Source organism: Mobula birostris, chromosome 25 (assembly GCF_030028105.1).
Source record: "Mobula birostris isolate sMobBir1 chromosome 25, sMobBir1.hap1, whole genome shotgun sequence".
In the NCBI taxonomy this organism is placed as follows: Eukaryota; Metazoa; Chordata; class Chondrichthyes; order Myliobatiformes; family Myliobatidae; genus Mobula; species Mobula birostris.
Window position 1 is genome coordinate 4,067,319 of NC_092394.1, and position 17,521 is coordinate 4,084,839.

General features: G+C 44.3%; 1 protein-coding gene across 1 annotated transcript in view; it reads right to left on the bottom strand.

Moving 5' to 3' along the window:
* Positions 1-17,521, bottom strand: part of LOC140187827 (phosphatidylinositol transfer protein alpha isoform-like) — a 77,424-nt gene that overhangs the window by 22,429 nt on the left and 37,474 nt on the right. The window contains exons 3-4 of the mRNA XM_072243617.1: positions 6,187-6,332; positions 722-813 (exon numbers count right to left, since the gene is read on the bottom strand). Of these exons, the coding sequence (XP_072099718.1) occupies positions 722-813; positions 6,187-6,332 (238 nt within the window). The remainder of the gene's footprint in view (positions 1-721; positions 814-6,186; positions 6,333-17,521) is intronic.

A 17,521-nucleotide genomic window follows, 5' to 3' on the forward strand; every position in this document is an offset into this window, starting at 1 on the left:
ATGTCTGAGAGTCTGGGCCAGGGACCGGAAGTCAGAGACCTGGAGGCAGCCTGTCCTGGGTTTGGAGGCCTGTCTGTCTGAGTGGGTCAGTCGGGGGGGAGGGGGTGAACACTTGTTTGCTGTCGTTTACCGAGCATTGTGCACATGCTGCTCCCAAGCAATTTAGCTCTGATCCCCATTCCAAAAATGGCTCCAACAACCAAGCTAATATTTGACCCTATCTGTAATCTGACTAACCTGGCTTGTATGGCTGATGAATGATAATAATGAAAATAATATTCTGGATAGTCACATAATTTAAGAACATGGGTAATTTTCAGAAGGTTTAATATCACTGGCATATGTTGTGAAATGTGTTGTTTTGCAGTAGCAGCACATTGCAATACATAATTTAAAAAAACTAAATTACAATACAAAATGCATATGAAAAAAAATTAGTAGTGCAGAAAGGGAGCAAAAAAAAAGGTAGCGTTCATGGGCTCATTGTCCGTTCAGAAATCTGATGGTGGAGAGAAGAAGCCATTCTTGATTCATTGAGTGTGTGTCTTTAAGCTCCTGAACCACCTCCTTGATGGTGGCAATGAAAAGAGGGCATGTCTTGGGTAGTGGGTGATTTTCTAATACACACACCTCTACTCCAGTGGTTTCACCTACACTGTGTCCCAAGCCCTCAACACACACTCACACAGACCACCCTGCTTCAGTTCTCTGGTTCACTCACCAGTTCTGCAGTACGGATATGCGTTCCAGGCCTTCTCGTGGACATTCAGGGCTCCCTCGGGGGCTAATATCTGCACAAACTTCGGTACTTTGCTGAAAGAATAACATGCTTTTAACTGCCTCGCAAGTCACATCAAGTCTGACATCAACAAGCTTCTCACACACAGCCCGAGTACAGAGACATGGTCATCAACGGTGGGAGTTAGAATCTGAACGAAACCTACCGAATATCGAAAGGCCTGGATAGAGTGGACGCTTCCTATAGTGGGGGGAGTCTAGGACCAGAGAGCACAGCTTAGAATACCAGGACGTTCCTTCACAACAGGGACGAGGAGAAATTTCTTTAGCCAGAGAGCTGTGAATCTATGGAATTCATTGCCACAGATGGTTGTGGAGGCCTAGACAATGGGTACATTTAAAGCAGAGGGTGAGGGTTCCTGATTAGTAAGGGCATCAGAGGTTACAGGGAGAAGGCAGGAGAATGGGGTTGAGAGAGATAATAAATCAGCCATGATGGAATGATAGAACAGACTCGATGGGTAGAACAGCCCAATTCTGATCCTATATTTAATGACACTTTAGATATGGTCGGACCATATCTTTTCCCTAGCTAATGACATAGCATAGTGACAGTTTACAGCATCAGCGACTCGGGTTCAATTCGCTGCTGTCTGTAATGAGTTTGTACGTTCACCCCGTGACTGCATGGGTTTCCTCCCACGTTTCAAACATGTACATAATAAGTTGTGGACATGCTGTGTTGACACTGGAATTAGTGACAGTCAGCACATCCTCTGATGATGTTGGTCATTGACACATCTGGACGATAGCCCTTCACATTCACCACTTCTGCTGACAGCTCGTTCCACACTCACACTTCCCTCTCGAGTGAACAAGCTTTCCTTCAGGTTCCCCTCAACAATCCCACCCTACGTACTTAACCCATCACCTCCAGTTCTAGTCTCACTCTGCCTCAGTGAAAAAAGCCTGCTTGCATTTACCCAATTTACCCTCAGTGGCCACTTTACAGTACATCAGCTTGTTAATGCAAATATCCAGCCAATCATGCTACAGCTAATCAATGCATAAAAGCATGTAGACATTGTCAAGAGGTTCAGTTGCTGTAAACATCAGAATGGGAAAGAAATGTGATCTAAGTGACTTTGACTGTGGAATGATTGTTGGTGCCAGATGGGGTGGTTTGAGTATCTCAGAAACTGATCTCCTGGGATTTTCACACACAGGTCTCTAGAGTTTGCAGACAGTGCTGCGAAAAACATATCAACACACAGTGAGCAGCAGTTCTGTGGGAAAAAATGCCTTGTTAATGAGAGGGCAGAGGAGAATGGCCAGACTGGTTTAAGCTGACAGGAAGGTGACAGTAACTCAAGTAACCACACGTTACAACAGTGATGTGCAGAAGAGCATCGCTGAATGCACAAACATTGAACCTTGAAGTGGATGGGCTACAACAGCAGAAGACCTCACTGGGTTCCATTCCTGTACTAATAAAATGGCCACTGTGTATACCCTGCAATTTAGTATACCCTATGCTTTTAAATAACACACGGAGGTTATGCATTCCATCTCATCCCTGATAGCTTCTTGTGGTAAACCTATTCCCTCTCTACACATTTCTCTGTATCCCTGCACTAACACATACCCAACCCATCCTTTTGCTTACACTGGGGGTATAGACAGCCAATTAATCAACACTTTGTTGGGATAACTCCATCATGGTTGCGAAAGGAGGAGGGTTGGGCATGGCACTAGCAACCCCATCCAAAGACCTCACCCCGAGGAGGAGGAGCTTCGAAGATGGGTTACACTTGGGGACAACCTGAAAGACTGGCCCAGGACAGGGGACACTGGTGAGCTACTATCCGCAGCCTGTGCCCCAGTAGGGGTGATGGACTGAGAAATCTGGTGAGCTACCGTTGGCAGGCTGTGCCCCAGTAGGGGTGACGGATAGAGGATTCTGGTGAGCTACCATCCACAGCCTGTGCCCCAGTAGGGGTGATGGACTTAACTAACCAACATTTTTGGTATGTGGGTGGAACACAGGGAATACTCACATGATAACAGGGAGAACATACAAACTCCATACAAATAACACGCAGGATCAGCCCCGGCTTCTTGGAGCAAGACAGCACTACAATGTCACTCATCTGGGTCACTTCAAAGGGAGCCAAGGTCTTTGAAGACAGGACAACCTGAACAAGCTGTCCATCTCACAACCATCCCAGGAATTCACCTTCACAATTTCACTGCCTACACTACAAAACAGATAATGATGGTGTATTCAGTGGAGATCCCTCTTCACCCAGAGGTGGGAATGTTGATCTCTCCCGCAGGTAGGACCAAAGGGCAAATAGTCCCTTCTCCCACAGGCAGAGTCCATGGGTAAATACACCCCTCCCACAGCCAGAATCTAGAAGTAAAAAACACCCTTCCACAGATGGAATCCAGGGTAAATAATCCCTCCCACAGGCAAAATCTAGGGGTAAATAACCCCCTTCTCCCACAAAATCTGGGGTAAACATTAGAGGAGCCCTGAAGGGGAACTTGGTCAAAAACACCTTTGCCAGGTTGATTCGCTTTACTCCGACATTTGGTTCTTCAACCAACCAAAACTCTAATTACTACTTTAGCACCAGTTACCACCTTGATCATTTTGCACTAAAATGGACTTTATTTACAACACTCATAACACGCTGGAGGAACTCAGCAGGTCAGGCAGCATCCGTGGAAAAGATTGGTCGACGTTTCGGGCCAGAACCCTTCGTCGACCGATCGTTTCCATGGATACTGCGCGACCTGCTGAGTTCCTCCAGTGTGTTGTGAGTGTTGCTTTGACCCCAACATCTGCAGATTATTTTGTGTTGTAATGGACTTTATTTATTGTTTCTTCCTATGTAATTTGTGTAATTTTATTTGTTATTCTTGTGAATGCTGATGATCTGATGCTCTGTGCCTGTGATGCTACCGCAGACAGTTTCTCATTATACCTGTGCACATGTGGACTTGGGCATCTGACAGTAAACTTGACTTTGTAAAAGCGCAACGAAAGAATAGACTTCAATGGGAAGAGATGGAATGGGATAGGATGCTGGTGTAGAGCAGAAAATTTAGGCCAAGTAGTTTTTCATTCTGTTCCTCAAGTTCAGTACATAAAAGGAATGAATCTGTGCTACTGAGATGGGCATGGGAGATTGGATACTTCAGCAACACAGCTGGCTCACCAGCAAGTAGCAAAGCAACTAAATATATTTACAAATCCCTAATATTTAGCTTGTATTCTTTAGAACAAAGAACACTACAGCACAGTACAGGCCATTTGTCCCACAACGTCGTGCCAACCATTTAACCTGCTCCAAGATCATTCTAATCCTTCCATCCCACATTACCCTCCATTTTTCTACCATCCATGTGCTTAGCTGAGTCTTTCAACTGTCCCTAACATATCTGCCTCTACTACCACTCCTGATTTTTTCTTTCTTCTTACCTCAGCTCTTGGGGAAAGGCATGTATTCTGGGGATCTGTTCTGTATAGATAGGAAAAGGCTGTTATCACACAGTTGCCTGCCTCTGCCTCATTGCCCAGTGTCCACATACAGTAACAGTGAGTTTCCCTCCATTAACTCATCATATGCCAATCAACACGGTGTAGCCTACCAAGCAAATTTTGGCAAAGAGGGGCACGGCTACATCGCAGTTAGCGCAACACTTTACGGCGCCAGCTGCAAGATTTAAGTTCGATACCTGCTGCTGTCTGTAATGAGTTTGTACGTTCTCCTCATGACCATGTGGGTCCCCCGGGTGCCCGTTTCCTCCCACATTCCGAAGACATACGGGTTATGGTTATTTAAGTTGTGCGCCTGCCATGATGGTGCCAGAAGCACGACAATACTTGCAAGCTGCCCAGCACAATCCTCACTGATTTGAGTTGATACAAAAGTGACACACTTCACTATGTCTCAATGAGCATGTGATAAATAAACTAACCTTTCAGATCTTTAATGCTTATTAATATCTAAACTGACAGGTGAACTTGGAACAATCCGAAGGCTACAGTGTGCGCAGGTAGAGCTGCTGTCTCAGTTCCACGGACACTGGGTCAATCAAGTGCTGTCTGCAAGTTGTCCCTGTGACCATGTGGGCTCCCCCACTCCCCCAGTGCTCCTGTTTCCAAAGCATTTGTTTGCTGGCTGCATTAAATTGCTCCCAGAGGGGAGGATATTGGGAGATTAGAGAAATGGGTGGGTGGGCTTGCTCTGACAGCAAGTACATACGGAATGGACAGAATATTCTGAGCTGTTGTAAGCATGCTTCTCCCTAGACACTTTACCTGCAGAAATATTTTCTGACAGATACTCATGGAACCAGCCAAAGGTACGTGCTTCAAGAAGATATTCCAAACCAAATTCTTCCCATCTTTGATAAACAGCTTGATCAAGTGTCACTTTTCCACTTTAACTAAAGAAGGGCACTGCGGTAGTGTAGTGATTAGCGCAACATTATAGCTCAGAGCGAAGTTCAGAGTTCAATTCCCACGTCCTCTGTAAGGAGTTTGTATGTTCTCCCTATGAGCGTGTGTGTTTCCTCCGGGTGCTCCAGTTTCCTCCCACAGTCCAAAGACATACCAGTCAGTAGGTTAATAGGTCATTGTAAATTGTCCAGTGATTAGGATAGGGTTAAATTTGTGGGTTGCTCCTTCTACCCATATCAATAACTAATTCCTGAAGTTATATATTAATCATTCTCTGATCTGCACAAGCACTCGGTATCTGAAAGTAAACTGCAGTTCCCTCTCTATACTATTCTGTTCGTGTTGGAAACCCATTCCAAATGCAAAGTTCACCCACTCACCTTCTGCTCCCCACAAGCTTCACAATAACACGAGTACGTGGTTCTTTGTATTCCAGTCCAATATCTCCCAACAACAGCACCCTGTCAGCTACTTCCAGACCCTCACTAACACTATCAGCCCACAGACACGCGCTATCGACTGGGGTGTGACCCCCGATTCGGTACACCACTGCAAGTGAAAGAATTTAAATGACAGGGAAAGTTACCAGAGCTGGCCTGTAAGCTCTCCATTTTAGTTGTAGGATAGGCAATTGTATTGAGGTTTTTCAAATGCTCGAAGGGTTTGTGTGGGTGGATGGAAAAGAAACAATTTCTTCAGTTCAGAAGGGTCCAGAGTGGGAGTATGAAATAGCGTGAAACTGGCTCAGGGATTCACAAAGACCAGTGGAACATGGAACTGTACACAATGTCGCACCAACCTTCTAACCCAAGATCAATCCGTGCCTTCTCCTAACCTTGCCACGCTACACCGAGCACCTCATCCTGTGACACTACTCTAGCAGCTAACTGGAGAGGCTGCCCAGAGAGATAGAGGGGCAGGTCTATTCCGATCCTGCCGCAGCTCTAGTCTGGCGGGTGGTAGAGATCGGTCCTTACCGCTGAAGGTGGTAGATCTTGTGTGTATACTGTCCCTTCTCGCCATCTTTCTCGTACGGTTCATTTTTTAACACCTCAACTCCTTCGCCGCCGCCAGTCTCATTCTTACTTGCCTCTGCCACAGAAAATAGCTGCCCCACCTGGTACTGCAACATCGAACAAAGAAAACAAACGTTAATTTTACAAGAAAACAGCTCTTTCAAAATCGGTATTCTACACGGAATGCACACACCACTATCTTGTACAAGTATAGGTGAGTGGTACTCCTCTCTGAATAGACCACTACCTCGTGCATGCGTCGGTGAGTTGGCACTGTAACATGGTGGTTAGTGTGACACTTCACAGCGCTAGTGACTCGGGTTCAATTCCCATTCACTGTGTGTCAGGAGTTTGTACGTTCTCCCCATGACCACACAGGGTTCATCTCACAATCCAAAGTCATACGAGTGAGGGTTAGTAAATTGTGGGCCATGCTATGTCAGCACTGAAAGCATGGTGAAACTTGTGTTGGTTGTTGATTGAAAAGTCACATTTCTCTGTATGCTTCAACGTGCGTACAACAAATAAAACTGATCTGATTGAGTCCACAGACTGCTCAACCAAACTTCAATATTTTGGTTTGTGTTACAAATGGAACTTCAGGTACCTCTCCAATATGATCTAAACCAGAAACACACAAAATGCAGAGGAACTCAGCAGGCCCAGCAGCATCAATGGAGAGGAATGAACAGTTGACATGTCGAGCCAAGACCCTTCATCAGGACTGCAAAGGAAAGACCAATGCACAGGATTGGGAAAAGGCTGCAGAGGGTTGTAAGCTCAGCCAGCTCATGGGCACTAGCCTCTCCACCAACAAGCACATCTTCAAAAGGCTGTGTCTCAGGAAGCGGGCACTCGTCATGAAGGATCTTCACCAGCCAGGGCATGCCCTCTTTTTATTACTACCAATAGGGAAGTTACAGGAGCCAAAAGACCATAAGACATAGGAGCAAAATCAGGCCATTCAGCCCATCAAGCCCACTCTGCCATTTCATCATTGCTGATCCCAGTTCCCATTCAACCCCATACACCTGCCCTCTCACCATATCCCTTGATGTCCTAACCAATCAGGAATCTATCAACTTCCACTTTAAATATACCCACGGACTTGGTTTTCACCGCAGTCTGTGGCAGAGCGTTCCACAGATTCACCACTCTTGAGCTAAAAAAAAACCTCCTCATCTCTGTTCTAAAAGGTTGCCCCCTCAATTTTGAGGCTGTGCCCTCTAGTTCTGGATACCTCCACCATAGGAAACATCCTCTCCACATCCACCCTATCTAGTTCTTTCAACATTTGGCAAGTTTCAATGAGATCCCCATTTTCATTCTTCTAAATTCCAGTGAGTACAGGCCCAAAGCTATCAAATGCTCCTCAAATGTTAACCCCTTCATTCCTGGAATCATCCTTGTGACCTCCTCTGGATTCTCTCCACCAAAAATACATCCCTTCTGAGATAAGGGGTCCAAACCTGTTGACAGTACTCCAAGTGCGGCCTGACTATTGTCTTACTCAGCATTATCTTCTTGTTTTTGTATTCTACTCCTCTTGAAATAAATGCCAACATTGCATTTGCTGCCTTTACCACATTCTCAACCTGTAAATTAATCTGCTGGGAGTCTTGCACGAGGACTCCCAAGTCCCTTTGCATCTCTGATGTTTGAATTTTCTCCCCATTTAGATAATAGTCTGCAGTTTTGCTCCTTTTACTAAAATGCATTATCATGCATTTCCCAACACTGTATTCCATCTACCACTATTTTTGCCCATTCATCCAATTTATTTTAAGTCCTGTTGTAATCGCATTGCTTCCTCAGTACTACCTACCCCTCCACCTATCTTCATATCATCCGCAAACTTTGCCATAAAACCATCAATTCCATTAACTAAATCATTGACAAACAATGTGAAAAGTAGCAGTCCCAAAACAGACCTCGACGAACACAACTAGTCACTGACAGCCAACCAGAAAATGCCCCCTTTATTCCTACACGCTGCCTCCTGCCTGTCAGCCATTCTATCCATGCCAGCATATTTCCTGTAACACCATAGGATTTTATTTTGTTAAGCAGCCTCATATGTGGCACCTTACCAAATGTCTTCTGAAAATCCAAGTGAATGACATCCACTGCCTCTCCTTTGTCCACTCTTCTTGTTACTTCCTCGAAGAATTCTAAGATTTGTCAGGCAAGTTTTCCCTTGACAAAAACCAGCTGACTTTGACTTATTTTATTATTAGTCTCCAAGTATTCCAAAACCTCATCCTTAATAATAGACTCCAACACTTTCCCAACCACTGAGGTTAGGCTAACTGGCGAATAATTTCCCTTCTTTTAATTTCCTCCCTTATTAAAAAGTGGACTGGCAATTTTGCAAATTTCCAGTCCTCCGGAATCTTGCCAGAATCAGGTGATTATTGAAAGATCATGACCAATGCATCTCATCTCTGCAGTAACCTCTTTCAGGACTCTGGGATGTAGCCCATCTGGTCCAATTTAAGACCTTCCAGTTTGCCTAGCACTTTTTCCTTTGTAACAGCAAAGGCACTCACTCCTGCTCCCCGATACTCAATCTATGGCATACAACTAGTGTCTTCCACAGTAAAGACTGAAGCAAAGTACCTATTAAGTTCAACTACCATTTCTTTGTCCCCCATTACTACCTCACCAGCATCGTTATTCAGCGGTCTAATATCAATTCTCACCTTCCTTTTATACTTTATATAACTGAAAAAAAAATCCTGCTTTATATTATTGGCCAGTTTGCCCTCATATTGCATCTTTTCCTATCTTATAGCCTTTTTTACTTGCCTTCTGTTGGATTTTAAAAGCTTCCCAATCATTCAACTTCCCACTCAATTTTGCGACTTTATATGCCCTTTCCTTGGAGTCCTTAACTTCGCTGGTCAACCACCATTGCCTATCCCTGCAACTCTGTGAGCTATTCCCAGAAACTTCAGCCGTCATCCCTGCCCGTATCCTCCTCCAATCTACCTGGGCAAGCTCCTCTCTCAATGTCTCTGTAATTCCCTTTATTCCATTGCGATACTCATACATGAGTTATGCTTCTCCTTCTCAAATTGCAGTACGAATTCAATCATATTATGATCACTGCTTCCTAAGGGTTCCTTTACGTTAAGCTACTAATAAAATCTGGGTTATTACACAAACTAAGACAACACCAACCTGATTTTCCCAATCTCCTTGCATATTGAAGTCCCCCATTACCCTTATTACATGCCTTTTCCAGCTCCCTTTGCAATCTCAACCCCACATCTTGGCTACTATTTGGAGGCTGATATATGATTCCTGTAATTTTTTTTCACCCTTGCAGTTTCTTAACTCCACCCATGAAGATTTGACATTCTCTGACCCCACGTCACCTCTTTCTAAAGATGTAATTCCATCTCTCACCAATAGAGCCACACTGAATATTTCAGGAACAGCTTGCTTCTCCTTTGCCATCAGGTTTCTGAATGGACAATGAACCCATGAACACTCCTTGGTTCTCTTTTGCACTATTTACCATAATTTATAGTAACTTTTAAGCATTATTGTACTGATGTCACAAAACAACAAAATTTTACAACATAAACACAGGAGATTCTGCAGATGTCGGAAATTCAGAACAACAAACACAAATGCTGGAATAAACAACTGTTTATTCCTCTGTTGATGCTGCCTGACCTGCTGATTCCTCCAACATTTTGTGTCTGTTGCTTTGGACTTACAGTATTTGCAGAAACTCTTGTTTATAGTCACTGAAACACCGCTAAAATGCAGCCAGTATCATGATGCAGAAAGCACTACAGCCAATGGGCAGATAGCAAAGCCCCACTTCCAACAAGGTGACCATTTCTGTGATAAATGGCTTTGAGGACAGATTGAGTGAGCTAGGGCTTTTCTCTTTGGAACGAAGGCTAAGAGGTGACTTGATAGAGATGTTCAAGATAAGAGGCATAGAGTGGACAGCCAGAGATTTTTTCCCAGGGTGGAAAGGGCTAGTACAATAGGGGATTGTAGGAAAGTGTAGAGGGAATGTCAGAGGTAGTTTTTTTTTAAAATACACATAGAGTATGAGCAACGTGACCAGGTCAGAGCCCACACTGGTGACGCTGTGACATGCCCAGCTGCAGTTCTCTGGAGGTCAGTTACTGACAGTAGATTAATTCAACACTAAGTTCTTGAAAGAATTTTGGTCTCTTTTGCAATGGAGTTGTACAATCAATTCTGACCTCTGACAATGGCTCTATTTAAGATTCGGATTAATGTTAGATCTAAAGCTCTACTTACATTAGCAACTGCGACTACACAAATATGTAAAATCAGATTTCAAGGTGACAAACGAACATTCTTTCCAACAAACACTGCCCAAACACAACAGAACACAAGACCCTCCATCCCAATATTCATGTCAGTATTCAGTAGTTGTAATTTTGGCAGTAATTACAGCCTCAAGTGTGTGGATAGGCCTTGGTCAGCTTTGCACATCTGGACACTGAAATTTTGCGTATTTTTCTTTACAAAATTGTTCAATCTGTCAGATTGCATGGGGATCGCGAGTGAACAGCCCTTTTCAAACCCAGCCACAAATTCTCAATTGGATTGAGGTCAGGACTCTGACTTGGCCACTCCAGGGCACTGACTTTGTTGTTTTTAAGCCATTCCTGTGTAGCTTTACCTTTACGCTTGGGGTCATTGTCTTGCTGGAAAACAAATCTTCTCCCAAGTCACAGTTTTCTTACAGACTGCATCAGGTTTTCCCCCAGGATTTCCCCATATTTTGCTGCATTCATTTTACCCTCTACCTTCACAAGCCTTCCAGGGCCTGCTGCAGTGAAGCATCTCCACAGCATGATGCAGCCACTACCATGTTTCATGGTAGGGATGGTGTGTTTTTGATAATGTGCCAAGTTTGACTTACACCAAACATAGCGTTTAGTCTGATGGCCAAGTAGTTCAATTTTGGTTTGATCAGACCAAAGAACCCTTTTCCAGCTGACTTCAGACTCTCCCACATGCCCTCTGGCAAACTTTAGTCGAGATTTCATTAGAGTTTTTTTTCCCCAATCGTGGCTTTCTCTTTGCCACTCTCCCACAAATCTGTGACTGGCGAAACACCTGGGCAACAGTTGCTGTACGTGCAGGCTCTCCCATCTCAGCCACTGAAACTTGTACCTCCTCCAGAGTTGTCACACGTCTCTTGGTGGCCTCTCTCACGAGTCCCCTTCTTGCGCGGTCACTCAATTTTTGAAGATGGCTGCTCTAGGCAGATTTACATCTGTGCCATATTCTTTCCATTTCTTGATAATTGACTTAACTGTACTCTAAGAGATATTCAGTGACTTGGACATTTTCTTGTATCCATCTCTTATGCTTTTCAATAACCTTTTCATGGAGTTGCTTGGAGTGTTCCTCGTCTTCATGGTGTGATTTTTGCCAGGAATCTGACTCACCAGCAGTTGGACCTTCCAGATACAGGTGTATTTCTACTACAATCAATTGAAACACCTTGACTACACACTGTGATCTCCATTTAACTTAATTATGTGACTTCTAAAACCAATTGGGTGCACCAGTGATGATCTGGTGTGTCATACTGAAGAGGGTGAATACTTATGCAATCAATTACTTTGTGTTTTAGATCATTTTGTAGAGATCTGTTTTCACTTTGACACAGAAGAGTCTTAAAACAAGCCAAATTAAATCCACTGTGATTCAATGTTGTAAAATACATAAAAACTTTCTGGGTGGGGGGGGGTGAATACTTTTTACAGGCATTGTATCTAAAAGTCTCTTAATGTCCCTAATGTATCTGCTTCCACCACCACCCCAGCAGCAAGTTCCACACACTCCCCACTCTGTAGAAAACCTACCCGACTCCCCCACCCCCACACTTCCGTCCAATCACCTTAAGTTTATGTCTCCTGATAGTAGTCATTTCCGCCCTGGGGAAAAGGTCTCTGACTGTCCATCTGATCTGTGCCTTATTTCTAGCGGTGACGAGACAGTCTACAGAGAGGGGTTGACCCACCCTGACACGGTTGCGCCACAATAACAACCTCTCCTTCAATGTCCAAAAAGAGCTGATTGTGGATTACAGGAGGAACGGAGACAGGCTTGGCCTGATCAACATCGATGTGTCTGTAGTTGGGAGGGTGAGTAGTTTCCAAGTTCCTCAGTATACACTTCACCGAAGATCTCACCTGGACTGTACATACCGGCTTTGTGGCAAAAAAAAAAGCACAACACCATCTCTTCCACCTCTGGCGACTGAAGTAGTTTGGCATGGGCCCCCAAATCATCAAGACCGTCCACAGGGGCACCATTGAGAGCATCCTGACTGGCTGCATCACCGCCTGGTACAGGAACTGAACCAACTTTGATCGCTGGGCACTGCACAGAGTGGTACAGGCAGCCCAGCTCATCTGTGGGTGTGAACTTCCCTCCACTGAGGACATTTACAGCAGCAGGGGTGGAAAAAAGGTCTGGAAGATCATCAGGGACACCAGTCACCCCAACCATAAACTTTCAGCTGTTTCTGTCTGGCAAATGCTACCGCAGCATTAAAGCCAAGATCAACAGCTGTGAGACTTATAAATTCACATCTGTATATTGCGACAGAGTCATAACACAAAGATTTTTACTCTCTCGTGGTGTGGGATGGATGTAAGATTTAAGTTCAATTTAATGTAAACAGTGGTTTCTACCCACGCTGGCCAATTGATTTGGTGATCAAAGACAGAGGGTAGACGATGACTGTAACTAACTGCATGGTACATGGTTCTGTACCGAGCCCGTGCTGTCTCTGCCTGGGGAACGAGAGATAGGATCCAACATTCAGTGTGTGGAATGGGCTGCTGGCAACAGTGGTGGAGGCGGGTACGATAGGGTCTTTTAAAGCGACTCTTGGATAGGTACATGGAACTTAGAAAAATAGAGAGCTATAGGTAAGCCTAGTAATTTCTAAGGTAGGGACATGTTCGGCACAACTTCGTGGGCTGAAGGGCCTGTATTGTGCTGTAGGTTTTCTATGTTTCTATTCCCTGAAAATATCTGATTTAACAACTAGGAACAGCTTCTCCTCTGCCAACAGATTTTCATGAGCATAACCTCTCCGATCTGCGCTGTTTTATTTTATTTAGTGATACAGTTCAGAACAGGCCCTTCCGACCCAGAGACCCACACCACCCAGCAAACCACCGATTTAACCCTAAGCTTGAGGAAGAATTTCTTCAGCCAGAGTGTGGTGAATCTGCGGAATTTGGTACCACAGGCAGGTGTGCAGGCCAAGTCAATGGCAGTTTAATAGGTACTTGATTGGTCAGGGCATGAATGGCTTTGGGGAGAAGGCAGGTGACTGGGGTTGAGAGGGAATTGGATCAGCCATGATGAAATGGTGGAGCAGACTCAATGGGCCAAATGGCCTAATTCTGCTCCAATATCTTATGGGTCTTGTTCCAATGACATTAACTTACTAACGGTACATCTTCAGACTGTGGGAGAAAGCTAGCGCACACAGGAAGAACGCACAAAGGACACTGGAATTAAACTCTGATGCAGTGAGCTGCAATAACGTAGCGCTAACCGAAACATGACTGTGGCACTCAATCAGTTATTGTAGTTTATATGCACCGCACTGCTGCCACAAAACAACTAATTTCACGACATACTGTAGGCACGTCCGTAATAGATCTGATTCTGAGAGTGTTGGCCCAGGATGGGTTTGGGGTACAAAAAACAATACTGCAGAGCACTGGAGCCCTTTATGATGGAGGCTGGAGCTGTTGAGGTCAGGCAGCCTTCAGCAACAGCTCGATTTCAACAATCAGCAGATCTCACACTGTGATGTGACGTGACTGGGAGGGAGAGAACAGAGACTGCCTGGATGATTATAAATCAGAGAGCCTTCAGTGAATACAGAGAACAGAACCGCTTCCCTCCTCCTAATCCTTTCGATGACTGATTTAATGACATCTCCATCCTAAAGGAACAGTTACCAGAGGATCGACAGGACATTGCACTCTGGATTAGCAACCTTCAGAGGAAATACTGTAACACTGCTCCCCGTAAAAATGAACAGCACACTGTTGCCAGATTCACCATTCATTTATCACGTGTACATTGAGACAAACAGTGAAGTACGTCATTTGTGTTAATAACCAACACAACCCAAGGGGGTACTGTACTGGGGGCAGCACACAGGTATCTGACCTTCTGATGCCAATATAGCATGCCACAATGTTCAGCTGAACAACACAGAACGTGCCAAGCAGAAGAGCAACAGCAAAACAAGCCCCCATTTCTCCCTCTTTCCCACCTACACACATACACACTCCTTCCAACCCAGAGCAGGCTCTCCTCAGCATCAGTGCACTCAGGTTCACAGACACTGGGCCATTGACTTCCACATGCAGCATCCATCATTAAGGACCCCCATCACCCAGGACATGCCCTCTCGGCCATCAGGGAAGAGGAACAGGAGCCTCAACCTTTCAGGAACAACCTCCTCTCTGCCGGATTTCTGAATGGACAAATAACCCATGAACACTACCTCACTATTTTCTCCTCTCCTTTGGCACTACTTACTTAACTTATCTTGGCAAGATACATTTTGTAACTTACAGTTTTTATTATTTTGTACTGCATTGTACTATTGCCACAAAACAACAAATTTCACAACATGTGCCGGTGATATTAAACCTGATTCTGAAGTTGATGAGGATTACCCCAGGAATGAAAGGGTTAACATGTGAGCTGTGGCTCTGTGCCTGTACTTGCTGGAGCTTAGAAGAATGAAGGGGGATTGTATTGAAACTTACAAATATTGAAAGGCCTCGAGAGCGTGGGTGTAGAGAGGATGCTTCCTACAGTGGGGGAGTCTAGAACCAGAGGGCACAGCCTCAGAATAAAGGATGTCCCTTTAAAAGAGGGGTCAGGAATTTCTTTAGCCACAGAGTGGAGTATCTGTGGAATTCATTGCCAAAGACGGCTGTGGCGGCCAAGTTATTGGGTATATTTAAAGTGGAGGTGGATAAGTTCTTAATTAGTTAGGGCATCAAAAGTTACAGCATGAGAATGGGGTCAGAAGGATATTAAGTCAGCCTTGGTTGAACAGTGAAGCACAATCCTGGGACATCCACACCGAAGGTGACCTGGTGTTCTCTTACCTAGAGGATCAAAACCAAGCCTTCGTTTCTTGAACACACACTTCTCAATCTGTGGCACAGCCACTCCATTTAAAGCAGATACAAATCTGTCAGACACAATGTGAAGCCTGTACATTTGTGACTGTGGTATCAAGGGCAGGAAGTGTGCGACCTAAACACTCCGTCTACAGGATGTGCCTCAATACTAAGGCGAGGCCAGTCTGATTTGTTGACACACACACAAACAACCAGGCTCCATCTTTACCATTGCTAGGTCCAAAGAAGTTCATCCACACTATCCCTAAATAAATAAACATTAACGTATTATAGAGCTCTTTTCATGCAGATGATGTAGTTCAAAGTGCTTTACAATGGGATAAAGTGTGAACGTAACAATAAAACAAAAATAAAAAATAAATGGATATTAGTTAAAGGCAATGTTAAATAAATAGTCTTGAGCTGGAGTTTAAAAGCATCAAGGGTCTGCATCCCTTACAGTTTTAGGTAGTGAGTTCCAAAGTTTAGGAGCATAGATCTGTGGTAAGCCATGTACATATGTTGTAACTGGGTTAACTGTCTGGACACGCCCCTCTGCTGACTGTGGCTCCTCCCACAGATCCTGAATAAAAGTTTTTGCCTTGCCCCTCCCCCTCAGTCTGGGGGCAGACACTCACCATGGAGGTCGTATTGTACAGCGAATAAAAGCCTTTCAGTATTTTACCCAACCTCAGTATTTTGGAGTTATTGAAGGTGCTTCAAGATCAAAACATAGAAACATAGAAAACCTACAGCACAATACAGGCCCTTTGGCCCACAAAGCTGTGCCAAGCACGTCCTTACCTTTGAAATAACCTAGGGTTACCCATAGCCTTCTATTTTTCTAAGCTCCATGTACCTGTCCAAGAGCCTTTTAAAAGACCCTATTGTATCCACCTCCACCACCGTCGCTGGTAGCCCATTCCACGCATTCACCACTCTCTGTGTAAAAATTTACCCCTGACATCTCCTCTGTACCTACTTCCAAGCACCTTAAAACTGTACCCTCATGTTAGCCATTTCGGCCCTGGGAAAAAACCTCTGACTCTGCACAGAATCAATACCTCTCCTCATCTTATACAGCTATGACCTACCAATTATCTTTTGATAGATAGTTTTCCACAGGTCTCTTAAATGTAAACAATGAGAGCTCGAACAGGATTATAGAACAAAAACAATTCTGTGATGTACTCCACTCCCAGACTACTAAGAACTTTAAAAACAAGTAAGCAAACTTCAAAATCAATTCTAAATGACACAGGAAGCCATTGCAGAGTAGTTAGGAAGGGAATATGTTCCTCATCCTGGTTTCGGTTAAAAGTCTAGCAGCAGTGTTCTGAATGAGGTTGAAGTTTGTCAGTAGATTGCTTTGGAAGGCCAGTGATCTAGTCTATCTGAATAAAGCAGTGAATTAGTTTTCAGCATTGTTACCTGACAGTAACAGACGTACCGTTGCAATATTTGTTAAGTGCTCTAGTCACTTTCTTTATGTGGAATTTAAAATTCAAATCTGAATCAAGGGTAACACCCAGGCTTGTTACTTCCGATTTTACAAGGGGAGCCAAGTTCCCCAGTTTATCAAGGTGGAACTAATGTCATGATGCATGAAGAAATTGTTAATTAGCACCAATCCAATGGCAGAAAAAACACGACTCAACGTAGAAGCTCTTAACTAAATCTGATGCAACATGCATAGACCCTCAGATCATGAAGGGCCCTCACCAGTGACCAGCCTTCTTCTCATTATCCAGCTAGAGGGGACCTTACTGAAACATACCAAATACAGTACCTTGTAAAAGTATTCAAGTATTATAACCAGGGATTGTCCCTGCTCTTTCTGGCCCGACTGTGAAAAAAGGAGCATATTGTTCACAAATAAAACTTCAGCTGGTTGGGGGCTGAATACTTTTACAAGGCACTGTTTTTAGAAGCCAAGAGTGGACATTGAGAGGATGTTTCCTACAGTGGGGGAGTCTAGGACCAGAGGGCACAGATAGAGTGGTTGTTGACAGGATGTTTCCTACAGTGGGGGAGTCTAGGACCAGAGGACACAGATAGAGTGGGTGTAGAGAGGATGTTTCCTATAGTGGGAGAGTCTAGGACCAGAGGACACA